The sequence below is a fragment of the Adiantum capillus-veneris genome, chromosome 16 (assembly GCF_014529385.1).
Source record: "Adiantum capillus-veneris isolate H3 chromosome 16, ASM1452938v2, whole genome shotgun sequence".
NCBI lineage: Eukaryota > Viridiplantae > Streptophyta > Polypodiopsida > Polypodiales > Pteridaceae > Adiantum > Adiantum capillus-veneris.
Genome location: NC_140946.1, coordinates 106893514 through 106915095, shown reverse-complemented (window position 1 = coordinate 106915095; position 21582 = coordinate 106893514). Strand labels below are relative to the sequence as shown.

The 21582-nt window shown below is 43.2% G+C and overlaps 1 protein-coding gene across 3 annotated transcripts in view; it reads left to right on the top strand.

The window, feature by feature from the left end:
* Positions 1 to 3804, top strand: part of LOC147439595 (uncharacterized) — a 61327-nt gene extending 57523 nt beyond the window's left edge. Inside the window, exons 3-4 of one of the 3 annotated variants that reach the window (XM_086485414.1) lie at positions 3378 to 3431; positions 3521 to 3804. In XM_086485414.1, coding sequence (XP_086341540.1) covers positions 3378 to 3431; positions 3521 to 3561 — 95 coding nt within the window. In that variant the 3' untranslated portion in view covers positions 3562 to 3804. Of the gene's footprint in view, positions 1 to 3339; positions 3432 to 3520 lie in introns of those variants that run through there. The other 2 variants (XM_086485416.1, XM_086485417.1) reach the window with 2 other exon arrangements.
* The last annotated feature ends 17778 nt before the right edge of the window (positions 3805 to 21582 follow it).

Below are 21582 nucleotides of genomic sequence, written 5' to 3'. Positions count from 1 at the left end.
TTAATGACTGAGTAATTACTCTGATTATGGCTCTGATACCAAAATACGCACACTATAAAGATTGCAAGCGGAAGGAGTATATTAAGATGATTTCGACATACAAAGTATGGACAAGGTGTGCAAGGGATCGCTATAGAAGTTGCAAAGTAAGGAACTACAACATAAGGCTATGGCTCTCTTGGGATATCAATATACAAGGCTTACTCTAAGATATGCTAAGCTTATACCGAGATATACTAAGCTTCACAGTATGTGTTGCTTCCCTTCCACAGTCGGATCAGGGTGATCAATTCATTTATGATTCCCTATATTGCATTCACTAGCTTGCTCCTCAAAATGGCCAAATGTAAATGGAAGGAGTTTTTAAATTCCGTTAAAAGTATCTTATGGAGAAACAAACACTAAAACCTGGGCACCGTGGCAATGGGCAACGCTAGACCGCTGATGCAAGGTGGCCTTGAAATTCTTAGCCCAACTATTCATGTGGAGGCTCTATGTGCCAGCTTTGTGGTGTCCATCTCAAATCAAGACCGGTCTTGGAATATCATGACCAAGGATGTGATTGACAAGGCAAAACTTTTCTCTGAAGGTTGTCAATCGAAAGAGATCGAGGTGCATGACAAAATTTTAGCCCCAGGGTGGGCCAACTTAAAACTGAGTGGCATCACTGGAGAGCTGGTGCGAAAGTGCATTAGAGCAACATGGACACTGGAATGGGATGAATCAACCAGATACGTACAGAACTCTATCTTGCACTAGTCCCCATTGTTGTCTAAAGCTGCTAGAGTTTTCTTGAACCCTTATTGGAGAGAGGTTGCAAGAAGGATGAACAATAAAGGGCTTCAAAGGCTGTGCCACTTCTAGGATAGGAATAACAAGTGTTGGAAATCTGCTCACCAGGTGGTTGCCCAGTTTAAACTCAGTAACATGGAGAAGCTACTTATTAACAGGGCTGTAGAACGCCATACCGCGTTCTGATGCCGATCTGTGAATCTACTTTGTTGTGGAAAGCTTGGAAATGACCCATGAGTAGCCGATTCTCTATACCCCAGGCCAAGGGCATTTATCAAATTTTAATACATGAGGCTGATTGGTTTGCCCCTTTAAACAAGAAGTGGAAGAAGCATTGGTCGGAGGCTCGATGGATGGAGGTCATGAAGAATATCTGGAATCCACAGTGGCCTCAGTGTATGAAGATATCTTTGTGGAAAGAACTTTGGGGGGCCTTGCCTACAGGAGTCAAGATTCAAGCAGGTGGTATCGGACTTGATAGATGTTCAGGGTGCAGATTGGCTAGCGAAGACCTGGGCCCCCTTTTCATGGAATGCTCGGCTATCAGAGGCCTCGAAGGAAAGCTGTGCAAATGGATTCAAAGGATGTGGGAAATAGGATTTTTCAAGAGAAATTTGTGCCTTGGTGGCAAACAGTTTAGAAGTTCAGCACTGTTAATTTGTACTCAAATTGTCAGATACTATTTCTTAAATAATCTTTGGAAGGCTAGAAACTGCCGACTTTTTGACAGCGACCTATCGATGGCTAGCTTCTTAGAGATAGTACATAAAATCAAGGAGATTATATTTGTGTTAAGAAAAGGGAAAAACTTGGATGACTAGATTAGGACGACTCTCGCCATCCGATCGAGTCATCCTGTGTAAAGATTTGTTAATAGTTTGGTACTTGGTGCGACCAATGTAACTATCTGTCACTCAGGTGAATTTGTACATTTTTTGATGGAATTCTAATACAATAATCACTCACAATTGTGAGTTTTGCAACAAAAAAACAAAGCATTGTAGTTTTTTCAAAGTTCACCTACAAGAATCTATTTAGGTTTTATAGTAGTGATCATGTTTAATTCCTATTTGTGATTGGAACTATGTGTGTATATATATATAGGCCATGTGCCTTTTTCTCAATAGAATAGAATATGTACAAGTTTTTTTTTTTCCAATACACCTATGATTTGGTATAGACTGGGTTCTTTAAACAAGCAAGGTTTAAAGAACCTTTGTGACTACATTCAGGATGTGATAGTGGAAGCTTGCTACGTTAAATTCTTGGTTATCTTCACAAATTTGCATTTTGTACCTTCAGTTTCCATCCTAATCTCCACAAGCTTCAAGGCTTATTGACATGGTCATTGTAGAGCATGTAATAGTTTTATATGGACCCTTAGGTTGTCTTTGACCTACATTGATGATATGTCATCTATATGGGTATGTGCACGTGTACATGTTTGTTTGTGTGTGTGACCCAATGATATACAATGTTTATCTCAAGAAAGAATGGAGAGATAATTATAGCGAAAAAGCAAGATTTTGGTATGTTGGAATAATTCAAGTAATCACTTAAACATGCCAGCTACACTCATGCAAGGGTAGAGGATGTAATCTCAATACAACATATTTATGTCTCCGATAGTTGATACATTTACTGCAGGAAATGTTGTATAGCTAGAGGGTTTTAATGGATGAAAAAACATCCAAAGAGATATGCTAAGAAAACGTGTGTGTGTGTGTGTGTGTGTGTGTGTGTTTGTGTGTATACATGTGCAAACAATCTCTCTTTCTCTCTCTTTAAAAGATACATGCGAAGAAAACACGTATGTGTGTGTGTACATGTGCAAACAATCTCTCTCTCTCCCACACACACACACTCCAACTCAATACACACACATGCATATTCATGCACCATACACACACACATGCATGCGTGTACATGTGCAAACAATCTCTCTCTGTCTCTCTCTCTCTCTCTCTCTCTCTCACACACACACACACACACACACACACCCCAACTCATACACACACATGCATATTCATGCATGTGCACACCAACTCATACACACACATGCATGAATATGCACCATACACACACATGCATATTCATGCATGTGTGTGTGTGTACGCATGAATATGCACCATACACACACACACATGCATATGCATATTCATGCATGTGTGTGTGTGTACGCATGAATATGCACCATACACACACACATGCATATTCATGCATGTGTGAGTGTGTGTATGGTGCATATTCATGCATGTGTGTGTATGAGTTGGTGTGCACATATGCATGAATATGCATGCATGTGTGTGTGTGTATGTATGGTGCATATTCATGCACGTGTGTGTATGAGTTGGTGTGCACATGCATGAATATGCATGTGTATGTATGAGTTGGTGTGTGTGTGTGTGTGAGAGAGAGAGAGAGAGAGAGAGAGAGAGAGAGTCCATGCTCATGATCTTGCTACAAGGCTTCTCTTTAGAGTTACTTACAAAAGCACAAATCACTATTTCTTTCTATGTAAATTTAATGACATACTTGTATCTCTAGCATGTTTAATATCTTGTTCCTGTTAACATGGCTTCCAGTAAGTCTTGCCATAGGAAGTCTCCACTTACTCGGCAAAGCTCTAAAAATGGGAGGTAATGATGCATCTTTAATTTGAGATAAAATCTTTCCATATGTTGATGTTACATTGAAAAAAATGGTTAATATTCCTTATTTTATACAGGGTTGGTTGGCTTGGCCATGGGAGTCCTTGGGACACTATAAAAAAAATTTAGCTCATTGCCGAACCTTGAAACAATGGCAAGAATGACCTGGTCATGTTCCTAGTTTCAATATGTTGATGGATCACCAACGACTCTGTAGAAAAACTTCTACAATGCTAAAGTTGTTCCAACTATACATTATTTTCATTGATATCTAGCCTAAATATCTTTGCATAGTATTCTCCCAATGTTGTTTTGTGCCATGTTGAGCATTTGCCCTTATAAACCTTTTTTGTTTGTTGTTGACATAGAACATAGAAGAGATCAGAGACAAGGCAATCAACATTGAGAGGTCACAACATTAAATTGCTTGGCAAACGTATGTGGACTTCTTGTAAATGGCTTTATCGTAAAGATAATTAGATATTCCATCGATTCACATTAGTAGTATCTTTTTTTTTCCGCACCACTCACAACTATGAGCAATATAATTAATTCCCTAAAAGAATTACAAGCTGACCCTGCTCCACAAACCTGAGCCAGGGTACCATAGATAACCATAGACAAAACTAAACACAAACATCCTGTATATCTTCTATTTTGGGATCCACCTGGTAACCAACCATATCCAAGAACAAAATTTTCCAACCTATACACCAACTATTTGAGGGAGACACTCGATCACAAGAGTCAGAGCAACTGGCATCCTGTTGCGCACATTAGTAGTACCTTATCGCATTGTTGAATAGAGGTAACAACTATTCAAAAAGTAGAGGTAAACCTTAACAAGGTTTCTCTAAGATTGAAGCAAAACTATTTTAGAATATCAACTACTAATTGGGTATAATAAATGTAATTTACCCTTCTTAGCATTCAATATAAAATCTTAGAATAAACTCCTCATATGCTCCATGCATATTGTGGAACAAGAAAATGACCACCTCTTTATTGGAAATTTTTTCTTATCTTATAGGTCTTTATATGCAGACAAAGAACCCCACAACAATCAGTGACATCCCCTGCTAGTTGTGATACCTAGCTATATTTCCAAAGTGCCAGGTCTTGACACCTTCCCCCTCAATTGAAAGTTGGGATATTTAAGGAGGGTAGAGAAAATTATGCATTTTTATTGAATGTATAAATGTGGGAGGTTGATAGGCGAGGTGCTATAGATGGTAGATATTGGTGCAAATATGATGGGTGTTGAGCAATTTCTGAAGAAGAAGCTCACTCATGCCTTACAAACAAAGTTGGTGATACAATAACACTCCTTGTCCATCCTTGAACTCGGCTAGATATCATTTCCATAGGTGCACTTCTAATGTATTGAGACTATCGGAGGTTATTGCAAAAAACACTTCAAAGTAGAGTTTCCTAGAAATGCTTGCAATCCAATCATGCCACTATATCTACCTTGGTTGGATGGACATGTACTGTGTGCAAGTTGGGAGGTAATCATGGATCATGGACATGTAAATCCCTAAAAGGGCTTACTTTATTGCATCATACAAAAAAGTGTGTGGGTGCAAAAGACATTTGGCAAGATGGCATCATTGCTCTTGTAAAGAGGGTTGATGTAGGTGGTAATCATTTTCTTGATTATATCATTCATTACATCAATCATCCTCTCTTACAATGCAATTGTTTGAGAGGATGATAAGGGGATGTCAATGATATAGATTATGGTGGATGATTCAAGCCATTCATGGTTAATACATTTGATTAAGTACACTAACAAGATGATACCACTTAAGCAAGATATTAAAGAGATAGTCTTGATGCAAAAGTAGAGAGTAGATTAATTATGTATAAAGTTTGTAGATCACAAGCTCTTATGTAGAGCTAGAAAGGATATTTGAATTTTTACACATGCAAGAAGTACAGGTAGTTTCTTCTTTCCAACTCACCTTACACATAGGATTCCACATGGGATAGATCACATGGATAGGCTTACTAGGCTTTCACATAGGTAGAGGGTGTTGTAACAGAACTCACACCCAACAAATCTTCCCTTATGGGTTTTGTTGCACTCACACAATCCTCCCATCAAAACACATTAGGGGTATGGCACACAAAACACAAGACACCCATTAAACCCAAGGGCTAACATACAAGTCTCCCAAACAAAAGGAAAGGTGCACAAGCTTCCCTGCACAAAATGAGGGCTGAGGGATGATATAACAAGTGATAAAATCACGAGGCCTACCCATGATCAACATTGGAATGTAAGCAAGTGATGAAATGATGAGGCCTACCCAATATACCATTTCCACGACCTAAATAATTTTATCAATTTGTTAGATTCACTTCATAAGGTAAAATAGGTAATTGTGTATCAAGGAGTCTACAACATGTCATCTCAAATAATGAGCATCAGGTGATAGGCTACTGTGGTGTTGTAGTAACTTGGTAATTGCTGAGTGCCTTAGATTTTGGAGCACTTCTCTATCTAAGAACTACATTGAGAGAGAGAGAGAGAGAGAGAGAGAGAGAGAGAGAGAGAGAGAGAGAGAGAGAGAGAGAGAGAGAGAGAGAGAGAGAGAGAGAGAGAGATGTGCAAGAACTACTCCACAAAATTTCCTCTCAATTTGTTTTGTTTTCAATTTGAAGCTAACCAAGGGACAAGATGCGTAGGGAGGGAGGAGGCGAGGTAGTGCTCAGATGCTTTAGGAAATCATGAGATGCTTTCTCTTGAGGATGTGGATGAGGATGCAAGTAATGTTGTTGTACATGTGTTAGGTTTGGGCCTGGGACTGGGCCATGTGGCTGGCCACATCAACTCCTTGTACGACCATAACGAAGGATGAGGGCTTTCTCTTCAAAATCTAGGTATTTAGGTTAAAAATTACAACTCAAACAACATTTCTCCGTACAAAAATGAAGGGGATCGGGGAGCACCACAGACGGAGAGTGAGAGAGAGAAGGAGACACACACACACACACACACACACACACACACACACACACACACACACACACACACACACACACACACACACACACACACACACACACACACACACACACACACACGATGTGGGTGGGGAGACTCAAAGAGTGAGCAGCCCCCTATACACTTATGCTATGTATAAGGTATACAAGTCAGTGGGCGCCCAGACTCTGGGCGGTCGGGCAAGGCACATGCGCCTATACCCCAACAACCTCCCACTTAAAGGCGACTGTGCCTTTAAGCAAGGGAACCTAGTCTAAAGACTACAAAAGGTGAGAGAAAACCTCTCTCAACCGATACCCACTGGCTGGCTGTGATCGTGTGCATCCGGCTGTCCTGCTCCCGTGTAAGTCCATACACCACCAGACGTACCGCACACGTACTGCAAGTATGTACGCAATACTTGCATATCTCCCTCGTGCACCTTGCCATCATCAGTCAACAAACGACTGACAACCCCAACTGCAAATGCTCCCACTACAACTGCGATATCCGGTCTCAAGATCAACATCTCATACATGAGACCACCGAATGCCGATGCAATGCTAGCGGGCCCTCCTAGCTCTACGGAGCATGCATCAACATATATATCCCTGGAAATAGGCATCTCTGACTGACAAGGCGTGTCAACCACATGCATCTTATGACTGTCCGCAAAAGACGCATCAACCTGTCGTGCAACCTCAGAGCAAAATAGTTGCTCTAGGTGTCTGTTGGAAGACATATCCTGCACAACTATATCCCCATGCTCACTGTCGAGCATAGAAAGGAATGACTGCATAATCGCTGACATCTCAGCCTCCTCTGCAATCATCCACTGCAAACATGACCACTCAATCTGCTGTGACTCACTAGAGCTCTCATGCTCTAACTCTGTATGCATAGACTTTTGCACAACGTCCTCCTGTCGTGACTCACTAGAGCAAGACCGCTCTACCTGTCTATCTTGCATAGAAGTATCTCGCACAACTGACTCTCTGCTTTGCTCAGTCACTAGCAAGGCATGGATGTCTGACTCTGTCACCTCTCTGTGTGACTGCTCAAGTCGTGCCCCAACTGTGTGCACAACGAGCTCACTACTCTGCACTCCATGCAAAGTACCCTGCAACCCATGAGCAAAAGAGACTCGCCTGCTCTCTCGCTCTCTACCTGGCTGCATGATCAGAGAGACAACACCGTCTCTCCCGTGATCCACATGCAATGGGTAACCTGTACCACTCCTGGCACCTCTTGCAATCACTAGCGAACCCAAATACATCACAAAATCTCGCTCTCGAAGCGAAATCTGATATCCACTATTCCGTAACTGTCTGACTGAGATAAAATCCCGTCTCAGATCTGGCACATAACGCACATGACGCAAGGTAAATCTCATACCACTGGGCAAGGACAAACATACGTCTCCTGCACCCTCAATGTCATACATAACACCATCAGCCATGTGCACACAACCAAGTCTCCCACTAGAAAACGTGCTAAACCACTCACGATGTGACGTGACATGGAAAGTAGCATCTGAATCTAGTAACCAATGTGAAGACAATGTGAAGACAAGGTAAATCTCATACCACTGGGCAAGGACAAACATACGTCTCCTGCACCCTCAATGTCATACATAACACCATCAGCCATGTGCACACAACCAAGTCTCCCACTAGAAAACGTGCTAAACCACTCACGATGTGACGTGACATGGAAAGTAGCATCTGAATCTAGTAACCAATGTGAAGACAATGTGCAGATATGTAATCCGTAGACATAAGATCGTCCGAAGACAAACTAGATGTAAATGTGACATCGCCGTCACAAGCATACTCAGTAACCACCGTACTGATCTCACTAGCATCTGTCATGCCCAAATTTGCATCACGCATCTGTCGCCTCCGTTGTCTCAAACGCCTGAAACATCGACGCCTAATGTGCCCTCTATGTCCACAATGCCAACATGTCAAGTCTCTATGCCGTCGAGACTTGCGTGTGGGACCAATCTCTCCCATGGACATAGAAGTGGGACTAGACTTCCCTGTAGACATGGATGTCGCGTACATAGCATGTAAACTCTGCCATAAAGCATGAGTTGTAGTCTCCCTCGAGACCTGCCAGTCAACAGACTCAACCAGATGCAAACGAATCGTAGACATGGCTAACTCATCAAGATCCTGCAAATCATCATCACTCATAGACTTGGGCTTCGCCGATAAACCACGCAAGGGTTTATCCTGCCCCAAATCTGTCAATGCAACAAGCATATGTTCCTTCCAAGCAACAAAATCTGTACCATCAAATTGTGTCAGACCATAACGCTGGAAGTCAAATGAAAAATCAGCCATAATGTTCGCAAAAGAGCAACCAACAATGAGTAGCAAATGTCAACCAAATCAGCCCTAAACTGGCTCGAATCGCATCAATAAAAGTCTGCAAATATGGCTATAAATCAGCCCCAAAACAACCCCAAAATTCAGCTCTTAAACAACTACATAAAAGAGTCACAAACGTGTCCCAGATCAGCCTACAACTGAGGCATACATGGACACCTGCAAAGAGGAAACAATGGCTGAAAATTCAGCACCCAAATAAGCCCTCAAACCTGCCTGTAAACTTGTAAACCTGTAGCTGAAACCTGTTGAAAAACCTCAAGCCATTAGTGCTCGAATCCGGCTACCTAGCTCGTAGCCACACAAGCATACATCACAATACTCACTCCTGTGAGTGTGCCAAGATAACTGTACGCCTGTCAAACCCGTGAGCTAATCACCAAGCCCACACTGTGCGGTATTGATGCATACACACACACAAATCTCCCACCTGCAGAGAACACCGCACACAAATGTTGAGTGCAACCCGCAATCTCTACCTAGATCGCATAAATGATGCGCATAAAACTCCTGGGAATATTTCGCCAGAGTTTCGTCAGTAAAACGGCCACAAAACCAGTAACCAAACTGACTGCACACTCAAAACCATGAGCAACCAAAGCGCATCAAACCGCACTCCAAATGCATGCACCAATCTCCACACTTTGCATACATCATTGCAAACACCTGCAAATCTAGTACACAAATATCTGCTCTACCTGTGACTGCCAAAAAACATGCTCGAGGCATACATTGCCGAGCGCAAAATGCAATCACATTAGTCTCCCTGAGCATCAAACCACATAAGGCATACATTGTATCCTCCCACCTGTGAGGAAACTTGCAGCAAATATCACTCTCACATCTGAGATCAAACCATGTGTGGAATCTTCGACACACAATAAACAACTGCTGCTGCTAAAAATTCAGCGTTCAGAATTTTAAAATTCTGATATGACGAGCGTGTCCGGAGCGTGCCAAAACCCCAAGGTAGACTCCTGGATCACATGTATCCGAGTCCGGGTGTGAAAGCTATGCCAAAAACCTCCGTTTCGACCCAAAAACGCAGCATAAACTGCCAAAAGAGGGCTGAAAAATGTAGCTCCTCAACCGTAGCTCGAATGAGGTTTCTGATGGCAACGCTCTCGGAAAGCTGAATTTGCTGATGCCGAAGTCGAAACCCTGTTTGCACTCTTGAAAGTGCGTGCGCGCGGACGCGATTTCGGGAATGAAACTGGCTCTTCGCTGTCGTCGTGACTGTGCACATACGTGCTCCCTCCGCACCTACGCTCTGATACCAATTGAAGGGGATCGGGGAGCACCACAGACGGAGAGTGAGAGAGATAAGGAGACACACACACACACACACACACACACACACACACACACACACACACACACACACACGATGTGGGTGGGGAGACTCAAAGAGTGAGCAGCCCCCTATACACTTATGCTATGTATAAGTTATACAAGTCAGTGGGCGCCCAGACTCTGGGCGGTCGGGCAAGGCACAGGCGCCTATACCCCAACAAAAAAAACCAAGGAAAAGGCTTTTTGAATACGCAATCCCTTGGCCTTGTTACAAAAAGGACAAGTAAAACTTCTCAACCTTGACCTCGTCTTCAATCATCTGCAGGTCGAGGTTGAGGTGCCTGACGGGTGAGCTACCCATGGGGGCAGTGACATGGATCTACTTAGACGAGAGAGAGAGAGAGAGAGAGAGAGAGAGAGAGAGAGAGAGAGAGAGAGAGAGAGAGAGAGAGAGAGAGAGGAGTGCGTAGACGAGAGCAAAACAACTTAACAAGCCATGGTGAAGGAAGGGTTAGGGGGCAAGCAGAGGGTAGAGATGGTCATGCAATGGCGAGCGTAGATGATGTAGAGATGGCGATGATAGTGACAAGGGAAAAATTCCCCTCAATTTTTGAGGAAAGCTCGGTCCATCTTGCATAGAAACCATTGATTTCTATTAAGTATTCATAGATTTCCGTCCCAATTGCAAAGCAAAAGTGGCCATCATCGGCTTTGTGCACCGCCCCTCCGCCTCACCCTCCTTGTGCCTCGCCTTACCTGCATGTGTGCCTTCCATGTCTCCCTCTGGCACGCAATCGAGTCCACTCAACATACAAGCAGCCCTTGCCCTATCTACATGTGCGCCTTCCATCTGCCCCCCTAGGGAACCCCACGGATGCCACTCAACACATAGGCCTTGCTGAGAGCAAACACAATCAACCTCATTTGGATTTTCCCATGCTTGTTGCACTACGCCATTGATCCCGCACCCTAATTCTCTCTCTTGGCATGGCTATGCACCAACACACATGGCGCTCCTACATACCATTGCTTTAGAAATAAACAGAATTAGTTGTTATGCATGCCCTCGTTTTTCCCCCTGTTGCCTCGCAGCCCACACGTCTCTTGGCCATTTCCATAGCCCTTTCCCTTACTTGTTGAGATGTCGAGCTCTACATCTTGAGCTGGCATCCACTACGGGTCTTGGCCGCTTACGACATTTACTCACTGGCGCGTTAGGTGACCGACACGGAGAATCTCTGCCAGTGATTCTACAGCTGGACTACACTTATAGTGCCAGCCTAGTACGCTTCTAGCGACTTCACACTTAGTGACCGCATGTACATATGTGCTACTTTTTAGTTTTAGCACTTAGTCATTTTGTACTCTCTTTTTTGTGAGAAGAAGAAGAAGCTTTCCATCTCTGTGTGCTTTGTGCTTGTCTTGTGTAGCTCTCTTGCATCCTCTTTCTTTACATGGTATCAGAGCCTGGTGCAGGCAAGAGAGGCTAAGAGAGCAAGAGCATCACAATACCTTTGTTCGCAATGCACGACAAGGTCTCCAAAGTGCAGTATACAGAGATTTATTGTACAAGTATAGTGGTTGTATGTACGCTTGATTGTGGACACTCGTTGAGTGTAGAAAGCGTTACAGGTACCACGATAGCAGGTTCAACAGATTTGCAGAATTTTGCGGATTGCAGCTATTTTGTCTTAGTGCTTCAAGATATCTGACGGTTTCAGCCAGATTGTCACTGAGAAGCTTGAGAAAAATAACTACCCTGCATGGAAGTTCAGAATAACAAATTTCCTAAAAGGAAAAGGTTATTGGGACTATGTAGAAGGAGACAATGAAAAGGAACCAGAGATTCCCGAGGCAAATGCTACAGCAGAACAAATGAAAGCTTTGAGGGACTGGCAACAAGGCCAGAGCAAAGTGACGTATTGGCTTTCTATGAGCATCACAGATGGCATGATGGGCTATCTACAGGATGCTGAAACCCCCGCCATTGCATGGAAAAACTTAGGCAGAGTTTTCGAGGTGAACACCAAGGCCAGGAAGCTTCAACTAAAGTTGGAGCTAAATCAGGTTAAGAGGAACAACCTCTCCATCAATGATTATGCTTTGAAGATCAAGAGTATCATCGAGGCTCTTGGATCTATTAAAGTCTCAGTGGAGGACGATGACATTGTCCGTGCATGCTTGGATGGACTAGGAGATGAGTATGTACATTTCAGGTCTTCCATGAATACAAGAGACGACATCCCCGTGTTCCAAGATTTGATTTCTATGCTTATTCTTGAGGAGAAGAACCTTGACACATCTTCTTCTCATGGCAGAAATAATTCTGAACAGGCCTTCTATTCTAACTCCAACAGAGGTAGAGGTAGAGGTCGTGGTCGAGGCCCAAGTGGTTGCAGGGGAAAATTTCAAGAAGGTCAATCAAATCAAAACAATATAGGTGGCAGGGGAAACCAGTCTCAAGGCAGGGGGAGTCAAAGAGGTCATGGTGCAGGATCAAGCAGGTAGCAACATACTGCAGATAGCATAGAATGTTGGACTTGTGGTGAAAGAGGTCACATGTCACATGACTGTCCAAAGGGAAAAGCAAGTGGAAAGAGAGAACAAGGCAACTATGCATCTACTAGCAGAGATGCAGCTGACAGCAAAAACGAGCGCATGTTTGTTATGCAGCATGTAATGAATACAATGACTGCAGAGAATTCCTTCGAAGATGATGTTTGGTATGTGGATTCAGGTGCCTCTAATCACATGACGTCTTGTGGAGAGTGGTTTAGAGATATGCGCAAACCAAATGTGTCAGGCTATGTGCAGACATGAGATGACACAACTCACCCCATTGCTCATGTAGGGGACATACCTCTAAATACGAAGAGTGGGAAATCAAAGTACTTAGCAGATGTACTTCATGTCCCAAACATTACAAAGAATCTTGTTTCTGTTGGACAAATGGTTGAGCAGGGTTTGCAGGTTCGCTTCAATCCGAATGGCTGTTATGTAGAAGATTTCCAGAATGGCTGTAAGCTGATCACAGAGGGAAAATGTGTGGGCAGAATGTTTACGCTGAATGTAGACATGCCTGCCCAAATTCAAGGTGGATGGTATGCATAAAGTGTGTGCAGCATGCCAGTTTGGAAAACAGTCAAAGGACTCATTTCCACATGAGCGCAATGTATGTAAAAAGCCACTTGAGGTGGTGCACACAGATGTTTGGGGTCCAACTGATACTACAAGTATACATGGTTGCAGGTATTATTTCTCTTATATTGATGACCATACAAGGAAAGTATGGGTCTACTTCATGCATAACAAAAGTGAAGTGTTTGGTCACTTTCAGGACTTCAAAGTCATGATTGAGAAGGAGACAGATATGCAAATCAAGACATTGAGTTCAGATGGAGGGGGAGAGTACTTCTCCAATGATTTTTCAGATTTTTTGCGAATGCATGGTATACGCAGACAATTTACATGCATATATACTCCACAGCAGAATGGGGTCGCAGAAAGGAAAAATAGGCACATTGCAGAGGTTGCATGTGCATTGATGAATGAGAAGAATATGCCTCATCATTTCTGGGTTGAAGCTGTAAATACAACTGTGTACATTATGAACAGGACACCTACAGCTGCGGTGCATGATGTAACGCCTGAGGAAAATTTTACAGGTACAAAGCTTGATTTGGCACACTTGAAAGTGTTTGGCTGCATAGCCTATGTGCATGTACCAGATGAGTTGCGTAGGAAATTGGATCCTAAAGCAGAGAAATGTATTCTTGTGGGATATTCCCTTGAACAAAAGGGGTACAGGTGCTACAATCCTACTACACGAGAATTACGATTGAGCAGAGATGTAGTCTTTGATGAGATGAGCAGCTGGTACAGTAATGCACATGGCACTATTGGGGCTGATGTAAAAGATGATGTGGTTGTACAAAATGTGAGGCCACAGTCTCAGGTTTTGAGTGGACCACAAGAGTCGTCTTCTCGTGGCTCTGTTGAGAAGCCATGGAATGGTAGACTACGTACGCAAGTTACTCCACCAGCAGGTACAGGGAATGTATCACGAAAAGGAAAGGAAAAGGTTGATGAACCTCCCTTTATGGCTGATGCATGATCAGGTTTTTCACATGTAGACATGGATTCAGATGGTTCTGAACAAAGTCTTGATGAGGAATTTGGAATTCCGGCTGTCAGGACACCTGGTGTAAGGAAAGTACAAGAAGATGCTAGAGGGAAAAGGATTGACCCAAGACCGCGCAGATCTAACAGAGTCAAAAATCCAGTTCAGAAATTGACTTATGATGGGTATCTAGCGCATCACCAAGCCTACATGGCTAAGGTGATACAAGATGTGGAGCCCACATGTTTTGAGGATGCAGTTGGAAATGTGCATTGGGATGACGCAATGAATGAAGAGATGGCTGCATTGGAAGCAAACGACACATGGGAGTTGGTGCCATTGCCAAGTGGCAAGAAAGCTATTGGCTGTAAATGGGTGTATAAAACCAAGCATAAGGCTGATGGTAACATTGAGCGTCACATGGCAAGGCTGGTCGCAAAGGGTTATGCACAGACGTATGGCATAGACTATGAGGAGACCTTTGCTCCAGTGGCAAAGATGACGACTGTGAGAGTTGTCATAGCAGTGGCTGCATCTAGAGGATGGATTATGTATCAAATGGATGTAAAGAATGCCTTCTTGAATGGTGAGTTGCAAGAGGAAGTGTATATGGATCAGCCACCTGGTTATGTCGATCCAGGTTACACAGATTATGTATGCAGACTTCTCAAAGCTTTGTATGGTTTGAAGCAGGGCTCTAGAGCATGGTATGACAGGATTGCCAAGTATCTTGTCAGTATTGGGTTTAGGAGAGCTCATGCTGATCATTCACTCTATGTACGTGAGAGTGATGTGGGGATTGTGGTCATTATCATATATGTAGATGACCTTATTATTGTGGGTGACAATGCTATGGAGATTGACCATGTGAAGGGTCTTCTCAAATAGGAGTTTGAAATGAAAGATTTGGGCGAGTTGCGCTACTTTCTTGGCATTGAGGTGATCAGGACTCTAGAGGGTGTATGGCTGTCACAGAGACAATATGCTTTGGACATGTTGTCAAAGTATGGTATGGCTGATTGTAAGCCAATTTCTATTCCCTTGGATGTGAATGCAAAGCTGAGTGCAGAGTAGGGTGATGTTGTTGAGGATGTCAAGATGTATAGAAAGATTGTGGGTAGTCTAATCTACTTGACTATCACGAGGCCAGACTTGAGCTACACAGTAGGCTTGGAGAGTCAGTTCATGCAGCTTCCGAGGAAGCCACATTTGGATGGAGTACGACGCACACTTCGGTATGTGCAAGGGACTCTTGACTACGCATTTTTCTATGCAACAGATGCGCCATTAGCATTGTATGGGTATACAGATGCAGATTGGGCAGGTAGCATTGTTGATAGGAGATCTACGAGTGGCTTCATGTTCTCTTTTGGGAGTGCTGCTGTTACTTGGAGCAGCAAAAAGCAACCTACGGTTGCTTTATCGAGCACAGAGGCTGAGTACAGAGGTGCAGCAGTTGCAGCGTACGAGGTAGCTTGGCTACGCACATTACTTGAGGACTTGGGAGTGCAGGTAGCCCAGCAGATTGTCATCCATTGTGACAACCTCAGTAGCATGCAGTTGGCTAGGAACCCAGTGTTCCATGCCAGGACCAAGCACATAGAGGTCCATTACCACTACGTTCGAGAGCGAGTGTTGGCGGGCGACATCGACTTGGTCTACGTCAGCACAGAGGAGCAGATAGTGGATATCTTTACCAAGGCCCTCGGAGCTGAGAAGCTTCGGCGTTTTCGGACTATGCTTGGACTCTGCGACATGCAGAGCTCGAGGGGGAGTGTTGAGATGTCGAGCTCTACATCTTGAGCTAGCATCCACTACGGGTCTTGGCCGCTTACGACATTTACTGACTGGCGCGTCAGGTGACCGACACGGAGGATCTCTACCAATGATTCTACAGCTGGACTACACTTATAGTGCCAGCCTAGTACGCTTCTAGCGAGTTCACACTTAGTGACCGCATGTACATATGGGCTACTTTTTAGTTTTAGCACTTAGTCATTTTGTACTCTCTTTTCTGTGAGAAGAAGAAGAAGCTTTCCATCTCTGTGTGCTTTGTGCTTGTCTTGTGTAGCTCTCTTGCATCCTCTTTCTTTACATTACTCACGGTCAAACACATTGGAAGCTCCTTGTTCCCCTTCTTTGCTGTCACCATCCACCACCCTTCCTTGAATGCAACTTTTGCTTGAACCTGAATGGCAATGATCACTCTGATCCTCCTGAATGAAGCCCCAAAAAAATCATTGAACACACCTACTTAAAAGTTAGGGTGTAGCCATGGCGATGGAAAGCAACAAAAAATGACAGTGCAGACAAGGAAATGGGAGGGCTATAGGAGTTTGAGGTGTAGGAATTTTGAGGGCAAGAAAAAGACTACAGGGCAGCGAGAGACGGGATGCTTGCCTAAGGAAGTAGAGGAGAGAGAGGGGGGACAGGACAGAGACTAGCAGAGTAGGATGGCTCACGCAAGAAGCGAGAGAGAGAGAGAGAGAGAGAGAGAGAGAGAGAGAGAGAGAGAGAGAGAGAGAGAGAGACAGAGCTACATGCATGTGTCATTATAAGTGAACGAGGACCCTTTCTTAACTTTTCAATTACGTCTCCTCAACCACTCTGTTTTGATTCCACTCAAAACAAGTATTTTCATAATTAAGGACCCTACAGTCTACTACGATGCACACACAACAAAGCAAAATTATCACTTATTTAATGAAAAAAATCATGATACAACACACTCCAGGCTGCTGAGTCCTTAAAATGAGTATCCTCTCTCTCCAACAACCAATCAAAAAATAAAAAAATATGCATTTTTGCAAAATAATCTCTCTTTTTCCATTAGCAAAAAGAGAACACATCACTATGGCCTTAGCCCTTTGGGCAGGCCAAAAAGTGCTTTACATATTAGGGTTTAATTTTTGGTTTCATAATTTGTTCAATTGTATCTCCTCCATAGCATCTACAGCTAGTTTCTTTTAATTCCATTTTGTTGGTATCATTGATCTTCTTGTAGCAATATGATTATTGTTGTGGGTGCCTTTTTGCTCTTTAATGATTTGTGCATTATCCATTGCTTGTTTTTTTGGTTAGTTGATTGATGATGTTGTTGGTCTAGGCAATAGTGGTGTATCACAAGTGATAGATGCCTTGGATATATGTATAGCATGCATAATGTTTTATATGCATAAGATTGTTGTCAACGAGAAAAATCCTATACTTTTAAAGAGGATAGTATCTAGTCCTCTTGCAATAGGCACTTATACATCATCATCATAATGGGTGGATAGAAATTCTCCTTTGGAGTGATATGGCATACCTAACTTAAAAAGAACCTTTTTGTAGCTTAATACAATGCCCCTAAGTGTGCCATCCCAAGAAAGAAATTTGTCATACAAAATAGGTCAATAAATATGTGTGCCATGATTATGATTTGATAGACTTAGATGTTAGGTGCGTTATATCACAAATATGTTGGCATGTATCAAGAGGTAAAGGTTTATTTGAGATGAAGCTTTTATAGACTTTTTCAAACATTTTTATAGAACTTTTTTTTATGGAACCCTAGCCCCCTCAAGGCACATGTTGTGCTTGAGGGCTATTGTATTCTTATCGGGTTAATATAAATTATCTCAATTCACAATTATGAGTATGGAAAAAAAATACAAATTTATGTGGCTACCTTTTTGACTCTTGTGTGAAGCTTCTCTTATGGTTTTTTAGATAATAGTTAGTTTTTTTTAAGTGATAGGTGGAGAGGACATCATTGGCTTTGACACTTGGAAGTCTTAGGCTTGGGAATAGGGGCTCTGACTAAGGATCTCTGAAGAGCACGCCAATGAAAAATTTGTGTGGTGCAAGTGTGTGTGTGTGTGTGTGTGTGTTGAGTGTAGAGTGATAAGAGTGTTTGTGGATGGAGTACTCACTACTAAATGAAAGAGAACCCTTATTCTTTTATGAGAAAGAATAATATTAGTAGTCAGTGAAGTCAGTGTGTGATCAAACACCGGATAGGGCAAGGTACATGCCGCCTTTACCTGACTCTCTTAGCCTATGTCCACTAACTCACTCACTTAATCTATATGTAGTCATATTAGCTCTAGCGATAGACGAGCGTGCAAATCCATGCTAAAGCCTGCATGCAAATCTCACATACATCTTTGTATAGTCTACATAGCTCCACAATACATCGTGCTAGTGTCAATCATTTTACAATTGACAATCCTTACTGCAAATGCTCCCACTATAGGCGAGGTCGTACATGAGACAACCGAGTGCCGTCAAAATTTGCACAACCCTGGCTATACTAGCGTTCTCTGTGCTATCTACTACATGCACTACATCATTAGGAATACTCATCATGTATGGATGTGCATCTGTTAACCCTCACGGCTTACGGACACCCCATCACCTACGACGGACATGTATTATGTATTTGGTAGAGTCAGGTACCGGGCTTGTCGGACCAATAGGAAAAGGGTAAGAGTGATCGCCGATGAGAGGCGCACTCTAACTGGGACATTCAAGGGATTAGTTGGCTAAGCATGGGCGCCCAAGTGTGAATGGGGTGAGCTCATATAAAAGCCAACTAAACCTAATTTTTACTCATTCTCTCATTTGTGCAATAGAAGAGTGCTCTTGCTCCATCTCCATGTCCATCTTCTTCTTCTTCACCTCCTTGTGTGTGTGTGTGTGTGAGAGAGAGAGAGAGAGAGGGAGAGTGTGTGTGCGATCGAGCATTACGAAGGCACGATGGCGGCGAAGCGGTTGAGCGCGGCACGACTGCAGCTTTTTCTTCATCGCGGCGAGGAATCCACCACGAAGGCGAGCGTAGAGCGGTGAGTGACACACCCTTTGCTCTCTTGAGCTTGCTAGTTTAGGCTTGCTGTGTGCTTGGAGCCATTTGTGGCTCGCACACGGTGTATTGGCAAGTCCCTTGCTTCGACAGTGCGGCAAGGAGCGCACATTTTTGGCGCCGCTGTCGGGGATATGCCCTACACTAAGCTCGGTTAGCACTTTACGCTTTCTTGTGGTGCAATTTCTATCATAGGAAAGGCAGGGAATGAGTGTGTGTAGTTGTGTGGAGATTTCTGTTTTTTGCGTTTTCTGCGTTTTCTACGTTTTCTACGTTTTTTGGTTTGCACTGCACAGTTAGCATTTCTTGCGTTTTTGCATTTTCTGCATTTTCTGGTTCTGTCAAGTTTCAATTTCTGCATTTTCTACATTTTCTGCATTTTCAGTGTTAAATTTTCTGTCAAGTTCCAATTTCTGCATTTTTCTGCATTTTCTGTGCTTTTTCAATTTTCTGCATTTCTTGCGTTTTTTCAATTTCTGCGTTTTCTGCATTTTTCGCATTTAAAAAAAAAAAATTTAAAATTTTTTTCTGAAAAAATAAAAATAAAAAAAAATCCGGAAAATAAAAACGCGAGTGAGCCCGAAAAATAAAAACGCGAGTGAGCGGACGGTTAAATTTTCGAAAATAAAAAACATGAGTTATAAAAACGCGAGTGAGCGGGCGGTTAAATTTTCGAAAATAAAAAACATGAGTTATAAAAACGGACGGGTTGGTTTGTATAAAAGACATGAGTTATAAAAACGGACGGGTTGGTTTGTATAAAAGATAGATCGGGATCATTTCCCCAAGCCCAAGCCCAAGCCCAAGCTAGCCCAAGCCCAAGCCTTAGTTCTCAATCTTATGATATGTACTAGACTCACTCTTATATATATACCCTACTCCCTCAAGAGAGAATGAGAGCATGTGGGGCAAGTCCTCCACTCTCCTCCTTTCTCTTCCCACTTGCACCCTTAGACTTTTTAGTTTGGGCCTAGTTCCCTACTGGAAATTGACAGTTTTAGGGATTCCGAGGGCATAGAGTGACCAAACGGATTGCTGTAAAGCACGGCACGACCCTCTGACATAGACGCTCGTTTTGAGCTATCATACGCTCTATTCTATAGCCGGGTCAGAAAAAAAGGACCAAAAAGTCAAATTAAGGAAAGACTTGGGTTGCAAAACACCCAAAAATACTAGGTGAGCAGCCTTCACGGGCACTCACTGACGCTTCTAGGGGATCAAGTCATATGAACCTACGCTCTGGACGAGTGTTAGACCACGATCACATTGGTAGTGCCTCTGTTCATACGGACACCCATTACCCATCCACGATAAGCTCTAGACCCTCAGCGGGGACACAAGGTAGCACCACCCAAGACCCTAAAATAGCCGCTAGTGATTCCTCCTCCGACTCAGAAATCATGGAAGCATACCCTACCCAAAACACTGAGAGAGAAGGCCATGCACCTCCCGAAGCTCCATAGCCTAGTACTAGTATGTTTAGCCGTTTCATGGAAACATTAGGTAGAGCTACTCGCTCGGAACTTGATGCAAATGAAGCACACGAAGGGGGTGGGGAAATGGACTCTCCTTTCACATCGCACGTGGACCCCACACCCCCAAAGAGTGTCCATATGGATATCCTACCTGGGATGACGAAGTCAGACAATGTGGATTGGGTCCACCTAGCAGCAACCATAGACACTTGGGGAAATAGGGGGACGACTTGGGTAACACCTGAGGGGGATGAAATGCCTGTACCCTTAAATATGCTACAAGCAATGCATATCGCTTCCGACAAGACTCATCCTAAGGTAACGAAGAAAACATACAAGTGGGTCCCTAAAGCTTCCTTAGTGACCATAGCTAGTGCTAAAAAACAGAAGCCTTGTAAGAAACGTACCACTCGCTCCAAGAAAAGTAAGAAAATGTTGCGATGGATCCCTAAACGACTATTGGAAGCCCAAGGCTACTATCAAGGAAATAATCAAATCTGGGTGCCAAAACGTAGATTGTGCTCTTACCTATCACCTGACCCAAGTGAGCCCAATCCCGTAGCTCCAAAACGAATCAATGATCGTGGAAAGAAAAAAATCACAAAATGCTACACACCCGCTCCCGAGCTAGTTTGGGTACCAAAGAAAGAACGATTTGTTCCACCTAGCTCAGGAATGGGGGAGTCCCATGAAGCTTCTAGCTCCTCATGTAATACATCCATAGAGGTAAAAGCTTCTACACAGCCTCCATCTATAGTAGTGGACCTCCATGAAGCTACAAAAGAATCCACACCTCCCAGTGTTCAAGAATCACCTGATGAACCACTTCAAGTTCGATCCTGGGAGAGTACCTTACCACCCTTGCAACTTGACGAGGCACCTAGGGTAATAGAAAACTACTATCAAAAATCCTCACCTATTACCAACTGGAACAATTGGTTTCAAAGGATGACAAGCTCATTTCAAATGGTATGATCTGCCCAAGGAAGGGGGAAGTGTTTGCTGACAGTCATCATTCACTTGCTT